Source organism: Polistes canadensis, unplaced genomic scaffold (assembly GCF_001313835.1).
Source record: "Polistes canadensis isolate GaletaPanama2010 unplaced genomic scaffold, ASM131383v1 scaffold_273, whole genome shotgun sequence".
NCBI classification, from domain to species: domain Eukaryota; kingdom Metazoa; phylum Arthropoda; class Insecta; order Hymenoptera; family Vespidae; genus Polistes; species Polistes canadensis.
The window spans coordinates 89,135-109,383 of NW_014569820.1; the positions used below are offsets into that span (position 1 = coordinate 89,135).

Genomic DNA, 20,249 nt, shown 5'->3' on the forward strand with positions numbered 1-20,249 from the left:
TGTTTTATTTGTTGACTATTTCAAATCTCCTGTAGTTAATTAAAGCTATTCTTTTTTACTCTACAAAACATGTGTTCCTTTTTCAAATGCAATGGCCTCTTCTACCAATTCAGCAAACGATTTGGGACAAATTTTACTTAAATGCGTTTTTATATATTCGTTGCGAATACCATATATGAATTGTTCGGATAATCTTTTTTCTATCTTTGTTTTATAATCGCATTTATCATTTATTCTTTGTAATTTACTAGCAAATTTTTCAATCGTGTCGTTTTCATATTGCATTTGAGACTTAAAACGTTTTCTATATAACTCCGTTTTATTGTTAGGATTCAAATAACTTAGGTAAAGGACTATTTTATCTTCGTATGAAAGTTTCGAGAATTCGACGAAAGGGTTAGACTTCTTGACACGCTCATGGAAACAATTATTCACCATTTCGTCGAAGAATTTATTCATTTTTCCATCTGGTAGCTCGATCATATCTGCTACATATTCTAATTTATTTATCTATTCAGAAAATATAGTATCCTTCGTTGAATCGTAAATATCAAGTTTTGTGAGAGCTTCATTTAAAGAATTAGATATTTCATTACCTTGTTCAAATGCAATGGCCTTTTCTACCGTTTCATAGAATGATAAGTGAGGAGTCTGTTTCAAATGAGTTCTGATATCATCGTTACGAATTCCAAAAAGGAATTGTTCGCATAATTCTTCTTCCATGCGTCTCTTATCAATGTACATATCATATAAATCGTATAAACATTGAGCATATTTATCTATCGTTTCAGTTTCATATTGCTTACGACACAAAAAACGTAGTTTGTAGAAATGAAACTTACAGGAAAAAGAAAAATAACGAAGGTAAAGATTTATTATCGCTTCGTAGGAAAGTGCGAAATGTCTTACACAAGGAAACGTTTCTTTTACACCCGTATGTATATCATATTCTACCATTTTCTTAAAGAATTTAACCATCACATTATTTGGTACTTTGATAAAATCTGCTACAAATTCAAATTTATTTAACCATTCATAAAACTTGCCTTCCTTCATTGGATTGTAAATATTAATCATCGAATGTGCTGAATTTATATAATAAGTTATATCATTTGATTTTTCAAATTCAATGGCCTTTGCTACTAATTCAGTGAATGATGTAAAAGAAGACTTATTTAAATAAGATCTTATATCATCGTCGCGAATTCCATCAATGAATCTTTCAATTAATTTTTCTATCGGGTTATCTGTAAAATTGCACTTATTCAATATTTTCCGTAAATTGTAAACATATTTTTGTATAGTTTCTTTTTCGTATTGAATTCGACACATAAAACGTTTTTCATGTATATTACTTTCATAGGAAAAAGCATAATAGCGTAGGTAATGATTTGTTAATTGTTCGTATGAAAGTTCAAAGAAGTTGACAGAAGAAAATCTCTTCTTAACACTCTTATGGACATCATTATCAATCATTTCGTCGAAGAATTCTATCAGTTTATCGTCTGGAACACCAACAATATCTGTTACATATTCAAATTTATTGAACCAATCATAAAACCTTTCTTCCTCCTCTGGATGGAACATATTAATCATTGTAAAAGCAGGTTTTACATAATTAGATACAACATCAGTTTTTTTAAATTGAATCACCTTTGCTACTGTTTCAGCGAATAACATGCAAGGAAATGTACAAAAAGAATTTTTTAATTCTTCGTCGCGGAGTCCATTAATGAATTGTTTGGATATTTTGTTGTCAAAGTAACTTATGTAAAAACATTTAGAATATATTTTCTTTAAACTTTCAGCATAGTTTTCTATAGATTCTAATGCAAATTGTTTCCGATTAATAAAACGGTTTCTGTAAAATTTCAATTTATCAATACCGAAAGCCAAATATCGATATTTATCTAATATCTGCTCGTATGAAAATTCTAAACAGTTGACAGTTTCGCAATTATTATTGATAAATTTATGTACATTGTCGTGCGACATTTTAATGAATAATTCACCCATTATTTCATATGGTACCGCAATCATATTTGCAACAGATTCAAATTTTGTTAACCACGTAGAAAATGAGTCTTCTTTGTCTAGTTTAAAAATATTCATCATCGAAAGTGTTTGATTTAAATAATAAGTCGTTTGATTATCTTTTAAAAATGTAATTGCTTTTTTTACTGTTTTATCGAATGATAAACGAAGAGTTTCACTTAAATGGTATCTTATATCATCGCCGATGATTCCACAAATGAATTGTTCGCATAATATTTCTTCTGAACAATTATCTTTATAACCGCAATTTTTATATAATTTGCGTAAATTATCAGCATATTTCTTTATCGATTCTTCTTCATATTGATATCTATATTGAAAACGATTTTTGTGTAAATCACTTTCACAGTCAGAAGAAAAAAAAAGAATGTAATAATTTATTATTTCTTCGTATGGTAGTACAGAGAAACTTACAGAAGAAAAAGTCTGCTGCATAACCCTATAATGAACATCATTATCCACCATATTATTAAAGAATTCAATCATTCTATTATCTGGTACCTCGATCATGTCTGCAACATACTCTAATCTATTTAACCAAGTATGAAACATACCTTCCTTCTCTGGGTTGTAAGTATTGATCATTGGAAAAGCCAGATTTAGATAATAAGTTATATTATTTGCTTTTGCAAATGCAATGGCATTTATTACATAATCGTTAAATGATAAGACCGGATTCTTTTTTAAATAAATTCTTATATTATCATCTCGTGTTCCATTAAGAAATTGTTGACATAATTTCATTTCTTCATGCATCCCGTAATTGCATTTATTAAATATTTTTTTTAAATTACTAGCATATTTTAGTATTGGTTCTTGTACATATTGTTCTCGACAAGTAAAACGACTTCTGTGAAATTCAAATTCTTCAATATTAAGATATAAATAACTATAACTCCGTAATATCTGATCATATGAATGATTATATAAAGCGTCGTCATATTTTAAATGGTTCTTATTAAGTTTGTGGTCATCGATATCAACATCAAGCATGCTAGTGAATAATTCTCCCATTTTTTCATGTGGTACTTCGATCATATTTGTTACATACTCAAATTTATTTAACCACATAGGAAAAAACTTGTCTTCCCTTATGTTGAAAATATTCATCATCGAAAGAACTTGATTTTGATAATAAAATACTTCCTTATCTTTGTGTAATGAATCCTCGTTGCTCATTATTTTCAATAAAAAACAGAATCCTTTTTATTACGTATTGCTTGTAAATAGATATAAGTTTGAATATTCTTTGTTCAAACTTTTCTTTTTCTTTTTGGCTTTTTCACACTAACCTCAGTACACTTTTCATAAAATACTACGTATATGTTTTATATTTTCTTTTATATTGTTTACATTTATATATATAAATAAAGTATCGAAATGTTGTAATTTATATTAAATATTTTCGAATAAAATTATATATACAGTTAACGGGAGAATAAACGTAAAAACTTCAACTTATATCTTAACGGTTTAACGTATGCTTATCGACTTACTATTTAAATTTTATTGTTTTCAGATGGGAGTGTGTATAGAAAGGGGAATTTATTCAACGTCCTACATTAGTCTTTAAAAGAGATAATAATAAAACTGGCAAGAACTATTATAAACATTTCTTGAACATTGCTTATTCAAACGTTAACATAGTTCACAGTTTCATTATCATTACGACTATTTTGTATTTCATAGATTCTTTTAAACTAACAATAAAAGCTAAAAGTAAAAAATATACGCGTCTTACTAAACAAGTCTCATTTTCTTAAACTTTTACTGTTCTTATTTATGTCTATGTAAACTTTCTTTGATGAATTTTAAGTTCCTTTTAATGGTCCAATAGCCTCGAGATTTAACGAAAAATTAAATAAATTTTGTGTATTAATTAAATAAATTTTGAATATATTTCAATTTTTTGTTTGTTTATTATTATTATTCGAGAAATATACAATTTAATTCGAAGCTAGAATTTCAAGTCATACTTGCCGACGTGGTACATTGAAATGAGTTCTAAGTTTAAAAGTATGTTACAATGATAACTATAAATTAATATAATCTTTATAGAATAACCATATTACTATTTAACAAAATCTAATTATTTGATCACAAAAGTAGAACCTTTTAATTCTACGTACTGAATTTGAGTTTTCAAGTAAATAGCAGAAAGTAATGACTATAGTACACTGCCTTGTAAGACACTGGATAAAATTGGAAAAGCTGTTGCTGATTGATTTAGGTATTTGACTATGAATTTTTTGTTTGTTAAGTAAAATTCAAGAATTATGTAGAAAAAATACGGCTGGTTTCTTTTCTATTTGTATAATAGTCTAGTATTTTATATTTTATCGAAAGTTTGTCTAATGCTCAGCAATACTGCTGAATAATATTTTTTCTGTCCAAGATCTTGTGATATATTACGAATTACACGATGAATTTGCTCAATGGTGGAATGAATGAATTATTCCCAAACTGATACTTGGGGAATGATGGGGTATCTGGTGCTTTGAAGTGACAATTGATTAGTATTTTTTCAAACAATTTGGATGTTGTTGATAAAAGACTAATTGGATGATATGACGTAACTCCATGTGCTAACTCGTAATCTGTCTCTTCATAAATATCATAAATAAATTATATTTTCTTAGTAAAAAATTTCAATAAATAACATTATTGTTCTAAATAACAATGATAACTTTTTGTTTTCGTCTTATTCTTAGAATAATTTAGTGTATAACACGAATGTTTATGTTTGAAATATAAAAAAATATTTCTTTAATTGTTTATAAGATCCAAAATAAAATCTTGAAACTTTGTCGATAGCGTGCTGGATACTGTTTAAGGATAGAAACATAGTTTCCTGACTAAATTCTTCCTCTTTTAATATGCACTAACATAATTTTTTGGTAAAACTTCCATTTCCAAATTCGTTTTTTTGGAAATGTTCATGAAAACTATATATTTTATTGTATGTTTTATTACTAGTTCAGGATAGGTCTTCTTGTCTGATCGGTTTAATTCATATAATTAATAGTACAATTAATTAATGCACTTTTCTTTTTTACTTACGTGTTTTGTTCATGGTTAGTAGTGGTGAAATCAAGCATTAATTTACTCGATTTCATGCCAGAAAAACATGTAATAAATGTTTTACATGCATTGCTTCGTACTTACTGTCAGATATGTTGTCGTAGGTGTCCAGTGAAGAATAGAACAACAAAGCTATATACAAGGAGGCCGATCGAGATAGGCGTTTTCGTCGAATTTGTGTTGTTGAAAATGACGAAATATCGAGTACGATAATTCTCCACGAGGGTGGCGGTGGTGTTCATAAGTTCAGATTTAATTACGTGTCATTTTATAAATAAACAAATGAAACAAATAGTTCTCTTTGATGTTTTTTGTTTTAATCACGAAGCCTTAATTTAATTAAAGATTAATTAAAGGATTAGGATTCATTTTCTTACAGCTCAACAGGTTATTTTATATTGTTGATTTTGTGGTTAACTGTCTAAGGTAACTGGCAATTACATTTTACATGCAGTATTATTCATTTTTATACTAATTGAGTTAAAGATAATAATTGTTTCCATTTCATAATTTTCTTTTTCATGCTATTGTTATTTTTTCTTGATTTTGTGATATCATAACCAATTATTCTATTTTTTTCCTAAGTTAAAGGTAGATTTTTTCATATTTTTTCATATTCTATATCAGATCTAGCGAATCGACGCGCTTTCTAGTGGCAATTTAAATCATTCTCTCATTGTTTCGAATATAGGTTAATAGTTTACGATCAATTCCGATCGTTGTTTACTCTTCATTCTAGTTTATTATTTTATATAAATTAAGACAAAACATTTATATATTTCATATAATTATTCTTTACTAAAATATAAGAGTTCTATTACAAGATCGACATAAGGATTATTATGCTAACGATGTAATCGTTTGTAACGTTTCCAAGGTAACCATAGTTAATAATATAGTAACTTCATTATACTATTTTATATAGCTCAAATTTAGATCAAAAGTTTTATCTTTTATTGCATTGTTCGAAGAATCGTAAAATACGATACTGATTTATTAACGACCTCCAGTTTAAAAAAAGAAAAAAATAAACATATTTGTATGTATAACAGTGTACTATATACTATACCATATTTTACATAAAATGTATACAAGGAATCCCAACTTTTTCACGCACAGCGATGCAAATATATTTTACGAGAATAAATATGAATAAAATGTGTAAACGTAGCATGAAAAATGTTTTATTCAAAATTTATAACAATACTATGGAAGATAACAATTGATTTGTTTTCGTTTGATATAATACAAAAAACGAATTGGTGATATTTACCTATGTTAATTCTATTTCAAAGAAACAACTGTTATAATTAGTACAGGATTATTGGAATACAGGATTAGAGGATCTGTGAAAAAAATGTATTTGAATAAGAGAATAAATTTAAATTAAAATTGTATCCTTTTTTTTTAATTACTATTTATGTTTAATTCAAATTGATTAATTTTAGGCAAAATAAGTATATAACAAATATCTGGCAATCTAGTGTTAATTAAAATATTTTTTCATGTTATGTTTATATGACATTTTCCTCTTATATTTACTCGTTAAATATCCTGGTATCGTTATGCGTTAAATAATTGAAATACCCTGTATTATTAACAATCTATATTTCATTCATACTTACCATAGCAAAGCATTCTAAACATAAGACGATCAATTTACCAGCTGTGAGTTTTGAGGTTTCCAAACTTTTAATTAACATTATTTTGATTAGCTTTCTTGATTTCATCGAGGTGAAATACCACGCAGCTTTGCATCTATTATATTACCTGCGATTTAATATTTTTCTTTTTGTTTTACTTATAAAAATAATGAAATTTAAAAAGAATATTAACTTACATCGAATCGTGTACTAAAGCACTGTGATCTATCAATTGTTGTGCCTGCCAACATTCAAAAAATAAATGAAGAAGTTGCGCTGAAGCTAACATGGTTAATCTAATAAATTCTAATAATACATCAGCATATAATACTATCTAGAAATATAAAAGTATATTTATTAATTAATTAAAATTAATGATTATTTTTGTTGATGTTATATATAATAAAATAATATACCTGTGTACCCGTAATACTCATATTAATCATATTGTAACCTAATTGAAGAAAGAAATATGTTGAATATATAAATTCAATCTGATCGACAAAACTGCAACATTGAAATTTTTTTATTTATTTAGAAATATCCTCCTTATAGGTATATAATTATTAATTGTTAAAAATATAATATATATATATTTATTATTGTTAAATACTAACTTGATAATCTCTCTATGTTGGCGAATGCAATTAACAATTCTATAATAAGCTTTGTCATCTAAACTTACTTCTGATTTTTCATTCTCGATTTCCGTCATATTTTCTAAACGATATCTATTTCAAATATGTTATAAGTTATTACATTAAGAGAGAGAGAGAGAGAAAGAAAAACGGTTTTTAATATTAATATATTTTTTTTAATAATAAAAATAATAATATTTATTTAATCATAGAGACTTATGATATTTTAAACCTTTGAGTATCAAAAAAATTTCCCATTGGTCATTACCAAATGTGGACGTTCCTAAATATAACCGGACATGAGCGTATCAAAAAAAGAGTGATGAGAAAAATAAACCTAATATTTTGTTTCTTTTCTTTAAATAATTACTAATTTTCTTTTTTACCTGTTACTAATCTTAAATAATAATATCTAAATTTTTAATCTACTTAACCTAACTTTTCACATATTATTCATTCTAACCTCAATAATACATACAATAACTTGAAAAAAAATATTCAGACACTAAACATGACTAATTTTATGGTTTCATATTTCAGTTATTTATAAAGCAATATTGTCTTAGTTATTATTTCTAACAATTGGTCATTTATTAATCTTTATAAATATATATACATATATATAATATATGTATATATATATGTATATATAATATATATATAAATATATATAATTTATTTTTAGTTATATATATTAATTATTATACGTTAATGTAAGAATATTTTTAAAGAAGTGATTGCATATGTAAAACTTACCCAAGAATAGCGTACATTGCACAACTATGTTGAACGAGTGTAATGAACATGGTATCCACTGCGACTATTATAAAAGTATGTGAGAAAACACACAAATAACAATGAATCAATATAAGATAATAATATTTGTTCACGTCAACGAGATAATCCACCTCAAAAGGGATAATAGAATTTTCACTCATCCCAGAATCTTCAACTATGTTCTTTAATACGGGGAATAAAATATATGCGGAAGATGCCATCGTTATAAAACCTATATATAAATATGTATATCCAATATACAGGGTGATTCACATATTTCCACACTTCAAATAACTTTTAAATATGCGTCTAATGAACAATTGTTAACCCAATTACACACACAAATACTACGAAATGAAAAATTGGCCCATATAATCAAAATGTTTTTTGTATAGTATAATGATTGAAATATTTCAAAATGATTAAAAAAAAAAACGCAAAACAAAATGGAGTACACAGACAGTACACAAAATTATAATATAAATGGGACATTTTAAAAGTTGTTTTACTGGAAAAAAGAAAAAAAAATCAATATTGATTTATTAATAGAATAAAACAATCATTTGTTCATCATTTCAAGGTATATGAATCTTTAGTTATAGTGTTCTTAAAAAAAAGCACGTCACCATTTCAAATACCCATGAAACAAAAATGTATAGTTTTTTAAGGATTTTTGGAACAGTCTATAATTTAAGAAAAAAAAAATATATCGAAAGAATATTAATAAATAAATCTAACGATTAACGAGATATATTTTTTGCGATAAATTATTTCAATAATAAATACTTCGTAGTATTATTGAAGAAATAATTTATTGGTAATGTTTATAAACAATAGGGTCTTTATTTTACATTCGAATGTAGGATCCTTTGAAACCATGCAATTTTTGTATTTAACAATTTTCCCGTTAAATGCATAATTTAAAAGTTATTTGAGTTTTATAAGTATTATGTAATTAAGTATGAAATTTATGATCTTGGACTGAAAGTATTCGAAGTAATTTGATGTTTCATACTTAATTAATTAATAAATACGTGAATTAAGGTGCATTGGTATAAAAATTATAATATAATTGTTTTTTTAAATTACATGCGTAACTTATGGTTAATTGTCTGCCACGTTTACTATAACTCCGTAAAATTTGAATTTCTTCTTCTCGAGTGATCAAGTTCCAATTGTTCATTATTTTTTGAAGTAACGTTTTAATCTGTAACTTTGATCGTACGAAATGATCGAGAAAACGTAGTTACTATTTTAATAAATATAAATGTACATACAAAATTTCTCATAAAAATGTAAACACAATTTAATCATAAGTATAACAACTACGAGTACCGAAAAAGTAAGTAAATTTGTAAAAAATATTAATTATAAGTAATACAAATTATTATTATTATTTTTTATTTGTTAAATAAATTAATTTATTATTCAAATATTTATACAAATTGTTCTTTTCCTAAAATGTGTATACATTTTTATGGCCGATTTTGTATATATGTTACCGTTAATGTGTCAAATTTGTTGATTTATAAGATAACTAGGTATTTCATGGAATAACTAAAGTTAAAGCACGAAATAAGGTAGAATTACACACTTTAACAAATTGTTCAATACATTCACCGATGCATTCATCAAAATGATTTACTGTATAATTGTATACAGTATGTATTGAAACAAAATAAAAATGAAAAATACAATACGTTTTCTTTTGAAATAATTATACAGAAACACTTTAACGGTAACATAATATAATACATAAATAAATACATACATTATTTCCATGATACACCGAATTAATCACTTTAATACCACACCCCACGGCAACTACTATCGTTGGTATACACTTCAAAATGTTAATCGTATTGATTCGAGTTAATTTAATCGCAGCAAAAATCTGCACACAATATGTGAACAAATAAAGAACAAAAAAAACAAGTTTAAACAAAATTAAATTAATTACATTTAATGATACTTCCGAAGTTTAACGTAAAAACTTCAAGTGATACTCGATTAAGGGAGCTTTTCTGAGATAAAAACTGATTTCGAGTTACACTCGACATACGAGTACAAAGTATTTAATTAAAATTTTAATTACGTATCAGTTTACCTGCGGAATTATGATGCTTTCCGCCATTAAAAGGCTAATAGTTATACACAAAATTTTGGAAATGATAGATTGATACGGCCATAATCCAATAATTCGTAATAATCTTACATTGTAATGATAATAATAAGTATGAAAAAATGTATCCGGTATTTCCGTCATCGTTGATAGACCAACACTATAGAATTAGATTTCATTTCTCCCCGAGGTATATTATTCTCTTACTATATGGTAAGTATTATATATTCTCTTTAAAAGATTATCTCTTTGTTATCATCGATTATTTCGATGACGGAAATAATAATACGTATAATAGCAAGTTTGTGCATATTTAATTGAAAGAAAGTCAGTAGATTACGGGGGAGTAAGAATATTGCTGATACGTTACGTTTCACATGTGCGAATTGAAATGAATATGATGTAACATTTATTAAAGTACAATGTATAACCGTAAAAGCTATCTAGTTAATGTATTCTCTTTCATTCGTAGAACTCACGGTGTAGAAAATGATAAAAGTAGCTTTTGCATATGACACACACACACGTGGGATATTACAAAGTACAAGAATTAGAAGATAGAAAGAAAAAGTAAATGTGGTTACTTCGGATACGGTAATGTATTATAATATTTAAATATATTTTATCCGAGTCATTTTTTATTCATTGATCAATTATATAATTTGTTATCTTTTACAACATAGAGATTAGTGCATATTATTAAACGTATTATTTGTTATTTCAAATGTAATTTTCATTCATTATATTGATTGCAATACGGTGAAATAAAATATTTACATTTGTACTATGTTTGAATAACAAAAAAAATTGGAAAGTTAAAATTTGAATATGTTTTATCACAGTTATTTTATTCATTAATAAATTATATAATTTGTCATATCTGACAACCGAAGTCCTATATACTATTATACGTACATTTATTATTTTTAATGTCATTTTCATTCACTTCATTGATTGCAATACGGTGAAATAAGACATCGACGTTCGTACTACCTTTGAATAGAAAACAAAGATTGAAAAGTTAAAATTTGTTGTTGCTATCTTGTATAAGATAATCTTCGAAGTCTTACCGAACTGAATGTTTCTATGGAGATAGTAATCATACTTCCTGCTGTTATTTCGCACGGTTTCGAAGATCGCATCATTATTAAGRCGAGTAGTTTTTTGCAACGTGTTGAAGTATTGTACCAACGTGCTCGAACCCTATAATTATTGAATAACAATAAATATATACGCGCGTATATTTATTTTCTTACCAGTGTTTAATATTTGTAGTAAGTGAAAAGTATAAACAATTATTTTAATCATTTTAAAATAAATTATAATTGCTTGTAAAAGTAATTTTTCAAAATCTTTATATACAGTAATATATTACGTCATTGTAATGTCCAATATCGAATTGTAATCGTACGGTTTGAACTTAATGACCAAACATTTTAGTGTTATTTAACTTTTAAATTAATATAAATTTGATTTTATAATGTTCCATGTAAATGAATCATATAATTAGTTTCAGAAGATTAATTATATGATTAATTGTAACATTAAGTTGTACTTATCTGAACGTTCTTTTCATTTTATATTTATTTACATACTTTTGTCAGACCTATTTTTATTTTTAATTATTTTTTAAATATCTTACAAAAAATAATACAAATATTTTTGTATATATTTAAAATAACTTTGTTTTAATTGTCATGTAATATATACGTGTAATTAATATATATATATACGTGTTTATTAAATATTTTCATAAAATCATTGTCATAGACGTGTTCGTATAAATACGTATATGTAATTTTTGTTTATAATTTAACACATTGATTTCAACTCACACGCTGTTGTAAGGTACATTACTATAATCCAATAAAAACTGTGCTTGCCAGCATTGCCATAAGAGTTGGATAGATATAGATATGAAGAGAGCACCGAATCTCACAGCTTCGTCTAATTCATCAGAATGTAATAATATCTACAGAAAAATTAATTATAAATAGATAAAATATATATATATATATAGGTTTTGAATTTTAAATTCGTTCTTTTGCAAGTTAAATTCATCCCGTTTGCAATTTTTTTTCATCCTTTTGCCTTCCGATTTGACTAGCAAAACGGTGAAATTAAAGTACAAAACTTATATTACGCGTATGTCTTATAATAATATTTCTATTTATTTATTGGATTTTTTTTTCTATTACCTGTGTACCGGAAACGGCTAAAAGTAACACGTGGAGTCCTAAGGTGAATAAAAACACAGCCGAAAATGATCCATCTATGAGCTTGGAAAATCTATAAATAAACATTTCCAATTGTATTTGTGAACGAGACAAACGATGTAATATTGATACGTACTCTATAACTTTAATGTGTTTTCGTAGACAGTCTAAAGCCGTCCAATAATTTTTGTCATCGATCTTTTTAATGTCTAAATTTATTTCTAAATTTTCTTCTCCGCCAATATGTTTCAACTTATACCTGAAAAGACTTGTTATATCCTATTACTAGATATAGAGAAACTATTAAAAGAGAAATTCATAAAGTTTACATTATACTATAACTCTATCAGACTCTTCTAAGAACTTGATATTTGTGCCGATAATTATAATAATGGATTTACAATTGGTCAAAAAATTGAGAAAAATTATTACATGATTTATTTTATAAAATAAATATTTTTAATATTCAAACATAAAAAGTTAAATTCACGTATGAGCAATTGGTGATACATTCTGGGGTCAAAATGTTAATTAAATTATTTTGCATCAAGAAAATTACTATTTGATACAGAAAATTTGTAAATTATCTATTTGCAAAAGAGTCATCAGATATTACATTTATAAGCAGACAGTATATAGATTGATCTGGTATTCTATACAATGCTCGCAGTAATACATTGATATATATTATATATAATATATGATAGATATTCGTGAAAAAGTTGACCGAGGGCCCTTTGAATAGCTTAACCTTTTAAGTATCAAAGACTTCAGGAATCTACATGTCAGCTATTATGAGGGTACAGCCAATCAGATTGAAGTTTGTCGTTATTTAGTGTAATAGTATAGGTTAGATTGTTCGTTTGACCCCTTCTTCTCTATCACTTGTTAGAAAACCAGTGCCGTAACCAATAAAGCTGACCATGCAAGAACGTCTTATTATTTGAGGTTAGAATGTATAATATGTAAAAAGTTATAGGTTAACTTGATTATAAATGCGAGTATTATTATTTAAGTTTACAAACAGTAATAGGTATAAAGGTTAGTTAGAAATTATTTGAGGAGAAGAAAGAAAAAGAAAAAGGAGAAACTGACAAAAATAAAATATTAGGTTTACATTTTTTATCATCCTATTTTTGGTACGCTCATGTCCGGTTACACCTAGGAACGCCCACAATTTGGTAATGACCAATAAGAAATTTCTTTGATATTTAATGGTTAGAACAATTGCTAGAAAAAATCCTGGGCTCAAATTTCGGTTCAGTTAGTTCCTTGGCTCAATTTTTTCACGAATTCTATAATAATGTTCACGTTTGATCATTTTATATCATAAAGACGAGTCCTGATTCTTACCCGATCACGGCAAATATTCCGCAGGCGTGTTGAATGAACGATATGTATATTAAATTTATAGAAGATAAAATAAGCATATGAGACATAACACTAATGTAAGAATGAATAAGTATCTCGTAATAATGTTTTTCGAAATCGAGATTGCCATAACGCAAGCGATACGGAATAGTCTCCAATATATTTGTTGAGTTATCATAACTTGCACTTAACATTCTAACTATCGGTTGCAGAATGAACATGAAACCAGTAAATGACATGTAAACTGTAACACAATGAAAAATAGGATAAATTCAATATTTTTATTATTGTTATTATTATTATCAATAACAGATCGTGGCTTAAAAATGTCGAGATTTTGTAACTTTGGAAATATACATGTATGCTGTACAAGGATACATTAAAAAGTATGCACCCTATTCTTTTCTTAAAGTTTTGAAACTACATTAAAATATAAAAGTGAATTTTATTGAAAAAAAAATGATTAGTGTGTGCTGTTGACTCCAAAGAAAGCGGTAAAAAGACGTGTGAACTCTTTGGTAGTATTAAATAAGTGTAAAATAGTTTAGTAGAAAAGTAATTCTAACCCGTAGGAAAAAGGAAAATAAAAATACAACAATAAAATAAATAAATGCTTGTTTTTATATAAAAAAAAAGTTTTATCTGCTGTATAATAGTTTTACAGTATCTATGCCGAGCCAATCCAGATAATAATAATAATTGTTATTATTATTTGAATTATATTTTGATTATATCTTACTTAAGTAAAGAATGGCTAATTTTCTTCCTTGTAAAGTATACGACTTTAATAATTCAATCTCCATTTTTGAAGACAAACATTCCCAATCCTCAAAAATTGTATCGATACATCTCTTCACCTGTGTAAATCTATTTTGTGTGACGATCTCTCGAGAATATTAATTCATTATAACTATATATAATATTTATTATTAAATGTAAATGAGAGAGAAATATACCTTTTTCGAATTATATATAAGTCCTAAGAATTCTGCTCCACAAAACAATGATATCATAATATTAGGTATACAATCGATTACTTCGTCCATGTCACCTCTAACTTGAATCAATTCTGATAACTGAATTAAAAAAAGATTAATAAATTTTAAAAAGTTAAATTGGTTTTGTTGTTTTTTATTTTTCGTATTAATTTGTTTTTATTTTTTTTTTGAAGTTATACTTCTTTTTTTATATCAACAATACTATATTATTAATAACGTATAAAATCTGAAAAATTAAATAATGTTTGCAAATTATGAAAATTATTTATGCGCCTTTAAGATTGTGTCCGCTTAAAATATTATACACTAACTTAAATAATTTTTGTTCATGTTAATATTAGAAGATAAGTAAAAGTTTTTTGGCTACTGTTCCGCAGTAGTATCTTACACTTACTATATATGTAAACGACTATCGTATAATTGCATTTAATTTTGCAATTCACTAATAATAATATCAATTTTTTTAACTGTATATATAATGTGTAAGATCGTACGAATGTGATTATGAATGATTAAAAAATAATTTTAATTGTTGTTAGAAAATTATAGAAAAAGTTTAAATTTTTGACTGTGAATCTTAATTAAATGATTATTATATTATTATACAAGAATGTGTTTATGCGAATAAGTATATACCTGTCCAATGAGAACTCCTTCACTTAAGAATAAAGTCATTACGAAACAGAAACATTTTACGAGTAACGTCTCATAAGGCCATAGTCCACTTATACGCATAAAGAATTTTAAAACTTTATAATATTCTTTATAACTGTCTTCATGATAGAAATCCTGTGACATCATGTTCTACCTTCTACGTGTATTACAATATTAAATGTCTTTTACTTTGATCTGTTACTTTCTTTCAACTATAATAAAGAAGTCTATTTCAAGTGACTAAAGGGTTGCAGTTAGAGTTAAAAGAGACTTGTAATTGTAGCGTAGCAGTCTATTAAGACTTCCTTCGTTATAAATAATTAATTATAGGTGATATTCTACGTTAGAGAACAGAAGTGTTTATTATTTAATCCGACAGTGATGTTATATGGATTTTAATGGACTTGCGCGTTTACTAAATGTTCTTTCATACAACGAAATTTCACTAGTGATATTTTTTACAACCTTATGCCGAATGAAAATGTGTGAAAAAAAGGTTATTGGGTGAAAAAAAATACGTTATAAGTTATTAATTTTTTGTTATACCAATCTTAAGAAAAAAAAAACAAACACAAATGTTAAAGTACGGAATATGTGAAACAAACATGAAATGAAAACTGAATAATAATACATACGTTATGATGTAAAATCAACAGTTGTGTTGGATTACAATAAAAGCATTGGTTGAAGTTGATGAAGGAGATCAAATTCTTAGCAAATTCCATATTATACCATAATTTTAGAAAGTTTATATTTTAGTATTTTCTTTGACATGATCTTTTTGAATAGTTACGTTATTTCCAAAACTATTTATAAAGATTTACCGACTAACATTTTCTTTTTTCCATTGAAACAACTTTCGTATGGAAAGTTCGTAAATGTTGTATAGTTTAATTAGTTGTTTATCATGTCCATAAATAAAATTATTAATAAATGTGTCGCAGGGAAGTTGGACAGGGTAAGAATTTATAACGTTATTTCGATCTTATTGAACGTTTCGTCCCTTCAACAGGACTTCTTCAGCAACTGAAATTTTATTTCGACTTTTTGAAAAAATATATATTATAAAACATTGTACAAATTGCAAAACCTTTTTTAATAAAAAATTTGAAAATAAGTTTAAAACCACAAAAAATAACAACATTAAAAAATTGAATAATTTATTAAATGATAATTCATTCAATAAGAACAATATCAATAGACAGAACACTTGCATTTTTAATTTCACGGATGTAGGACTACCACACGAAGTGGAAAAAATATTAAACTTAGAACCAGGATATAGTATTCCAATAAGACCTAATAAAGTTCCAGTGTATACTACTTTAATAAAAGATTTAGAAGAAGGTATCAGATTTATTAACATCACAGGCAGTGACGCTAAAACAGTAAAAGATGAACAGAATAATGTAAGATCTATAGCAGTAAATTTGATATCAAATTATTACAAGAAAAATCAACGATCATGGAAGGACGACAAAGACAACAGATTCATTTTTCATCTAGAAAGACAATAGATTCATTTTTTCGATGTGATAACTTCCGTGTGGCTATATGTTTTGACCAATTTAAGTACTATTATACTGCGTACAACTATTAAATTTAATTTCTCAAATTATTTTCAAAGTATAACTTCATTGTGAACTAAATGAAATTAAATATATAATTCTTTGCGTATACTATTTTAATTTTCGTTTTTTATCATTTGGAAATATTTCAATTTTTATACAAAATAAAAAATTTTGATGAAAAATGATAAGAAATATAAAATTGAATATAACAACATAAATTTATTAAATAAATCTTTCGGAAACGAATATTACTGATTTATTGTATAATGTAAAACTTAATAACATTTTTACAGATTGTTTTTACATAATAGAATTACATTAATAAAAACTTGGAATATAAATTAAGAAATAATACCTACATTTAATAAAAAAATATATTAAAATTAAACATTCAACTATTACCTTGAACAATTAAATTTGATAATAATAAAAATTCAACAAATAAGTTAATAATTAGAATTAAATATCCAACGATGAAGGACTACGTTATCAACATTCGACTAAAGAATTTAATTTTTTTAAATAATTCCATTACAGAATTTAATAATTTTTCTTTCAAGAAGAATTCATTGAACATGAATTCGAATAGCAAAAAGGTCACAACTGTCTCCCAAGCTCAGGGGACTTTAAAAGTAAAAGAATGATACAGAAATAATTTTAATGAATATTTTACCATTAAGAATGATATTATTTTTCTCTAATAAGTGTCTTTAATTTTTAGTGTCTTTATTACTCTATGTGTTAACATTTATTCTTATAATAATTTACTATTTAATTGTTAGACAGCAAACCGTTTTATTACATATCTTTAAAAATAAATTACTTGAAAAATATTTATTAATTTTATTCAAAAAATAAAGGTTGTGTCGATAAGGTAGAAAGAAATCTTATATGACGGATTATCAAAGAGAGTAGATTCCGACTATTACCGACCGTTCACGTAAACAAATCTTTCTATTAACGACGATGCAAACACATAACCTCAAATTAAAGAGACGAATAAAAGCACTCGCTTAAAATATTTACATACATTTTACGACTATCGCATTTACGTTAACGAAGATAAAAATTGAAAGATTTCTCTTTATTTAAAAATTATGGATCGATATGAACTTCAAAAAGGTTTTACAACACTTAAACCGCTTTATGATTCATTAATGAAAGATCCAAGTATTAAATGTTCGTTGGAGGTTATTGATTGTATAAAAACAATCTCGAATGGTGATATACAAGATTTATTGGATTATATTTTGTTTCCTGTAATTGTACATTTACAAAATGAGGATGTCAGGTAATATAGTAATGCATAATATATTTTAATTACCTCAATAAGAATATTGCTATTCTATTTGTTTGTTCATTTATTTTTAGTAAACATTCCAAAGAATATTTAGTGAAAATCATAAGAACTGTTTTATCAAAAGACAAAATTACAAAGTATAAAGCTTTTGACAAGTTATATACTATTATTTTATGTCTAATTTATGACAAGAACGAACCGCAAAAAGGTATGTAACAATTCTTATTTATTAAATTAAACTGATATAAGTCTTTTTATAACTGTAAGTAATTTTATAGTTATTCTTTGTCATGAAGAATTAAAAGAAACAGTACTTCTCTGTCTGCAGGATTTATTAAATAGTTCTTTTACAAATGTCATTGAAGAATTATAAACACGACAATATGCACCCAAACTTGCTCACAGTATATATCTATGCGTATCAATTGCTAAATACAAAAAATCACGTTCCCTGAGGTAATATATCATTAAATGTTTATTAAAAAAATTATTTTATTTCTTTTCTATCTTTTATCGATATTACAAATAATATTTTGTAACGATATGAAATTGTTCTATGATACAGGTTAATAGCTATAGAAACCGTAATGGCTTTATGCTATGTAGGTGATTCTTCCAATGAGTTTGATATTGTCTTGGTATATCAAAGTAACAAATACTATAATGTTATTGTTACCCGGTATCGTTAGTGGATTGCAGGAAGTTGTTTTGGGAAGCGATATTCAAGGTCATAAAATTACAATGGTATTAAGATTTGTATTTTATATCATACTTTTTTTCCTTATTATACATGGATATATACATAGATGGAATAAAAATGATATACTTAATTTACTAAAATTATTTTAGATGGCCATTAGAGCAAGGGCTAGGATAATACGCTTTGTAATGCAAGATAAGCTTGATGAAGAAACTATGCCTTTGGTCTGTAGCATTAAAGAAGAAGAAACGAATGTAATTGATCAGTTGGAAAATAAATTACATTGTAAAGAAGCTGTCGGAGTTTAAAAGCTTGTAAATTCGACACAAAGGAATCAAGAGTGGTTAAATACCGCAGCTATTAAATTAAACGAACTTGTACGAGCAATGAATCCTTTAAGAAAACATTCTCATTTTAAAGTTAGAAAAATATTATACTCTATATGAAGAAATTAACAGCAGAACCAGACGCAGATGTAATACGAATATCGCCCACGTTAGTTTAAAAAGAACCACATGAAATTATTATATTAAATTTATTAGAATTTATGAAGCAAGGAAAGCAAGAAAAGCAAAAGAACAAATTGATAAAAATCTTAACAACGAAGTTACGTATGAAGAAAATACGGAAAAACAAGATGAAGAATCTGAAATGAATTCCAATGGCTGAGGAAGAAGGTATGCGTATATATTTTAGAAATAATTTACATATATCATAAATAAAAAATATTTTTTATTTCTTTATAGAAAAAGAAAGGAATAATTTACCAACGTATATAAAAAATGGTCGAAGATTTTTTGAAAAGTTGCTAACATTTTTTACCTTCAAAAGATATCAAGAAATTACTTATCGCTATGTTAACTTTAGAGGAAGGTTTGGCAATTTTAACTAAATGGGAAAATCAATTATTACCAATAATATATTGCTCTTAGAATGATTTTTAATAAAATGCAGGTATAAAACATTTCGTTCTAAACCCGCTTATCTTCCGATACGATAAAGGACAAAAAATACGGATTTTCCGTTGTAGCGACACGACAGTCTCAACAACCCCCACCATGCTTGTTTTTGTGTGTGTGTGTATGGGAGCGATTAGCGGGTTGTTTGTTGGGGGAGGGGGGGG

At 26.1% G+C, this 20,249-nt stretch overlaps 2 protein-coding genes across 2 annotated transcripts; both read right to left on the bottom strand.

The window, feature by feature from the left end:
- Positions 1-6,473: 6,473 nt before the first annotated feature.
- Positions 6,474-7,494, bottom strand: LOC106790960 (odorant receptor 43b). Its single transcript, XM_014756249.1, has 5 exons — positions 7,397-7,494; positions 7,196-7,286; positions 6,977-7,113; positions 6,762-6,894; positions 6,474-6,482 (listed from the first exon to the last, which is right to left on the bottom strand). Exons 1-5 carry the CDS (start codon positions 7,492-7,494, stop codon positions 6,474-6,476), a joined length of 468 nt encoding a protein of 155 aa, XP_014611735.1.
- Positions 7,495-11,258: 3,764 nt separating this feature from the next.
- On the bottom strand, positions 11,259-15,702 carry LOC106790961 (odorant receptor 13a-like). The gene is made up of 8 exons (XM_014756250.1): positions 15,538-15,702; positions 14,860-14,979; positions 14,643-14,760; positions 13,886-14,147; positions 12,515-12,791; positions 12,152-12,288; positions 11,387-11,519; positions 11,259-11,309 (listed from the first exon to the last, which is right to left on the bottom strand). The coding sequence occupies exons 1-8, from the start codon at positions 15,700-15,702 to the stop codon at positions 11,259-11,261; spliced, it is 1,263 nt and encodes a 420-aa protein (XP_014611736.1).
- Between the last annotated feature and the right edge of the window lie 4,547 nt (positions 15,703-20,249).

What these genes read in the sequence shown, in the direction of transcription:
- LOC106790960 (XM_014756249.1), bottom strand. Translation starts at nt 7,494, where the DNA reads ATGACGGAAATCGAGAATGAAAAATCAGAAGTAAGTTTAGATGACAAA. An exon ending in CAACATAGAGAGATTATCAA is followed by an intron (nt 7,287 to 7,396) that starts GTTAGTATTTAA and finishes TCAATGTTGCAG; the next exon opens with TTTTGTCGATCAGATTGAAT. An exon ending in TGAGTATTACGGGTACACAG is followed by an intron (nt 7,114 to 7,195) that starts GTATATTATTTT and finishes TTATATTTCTAG; the next exon opens with ATAGTATTATATGCTGATGT.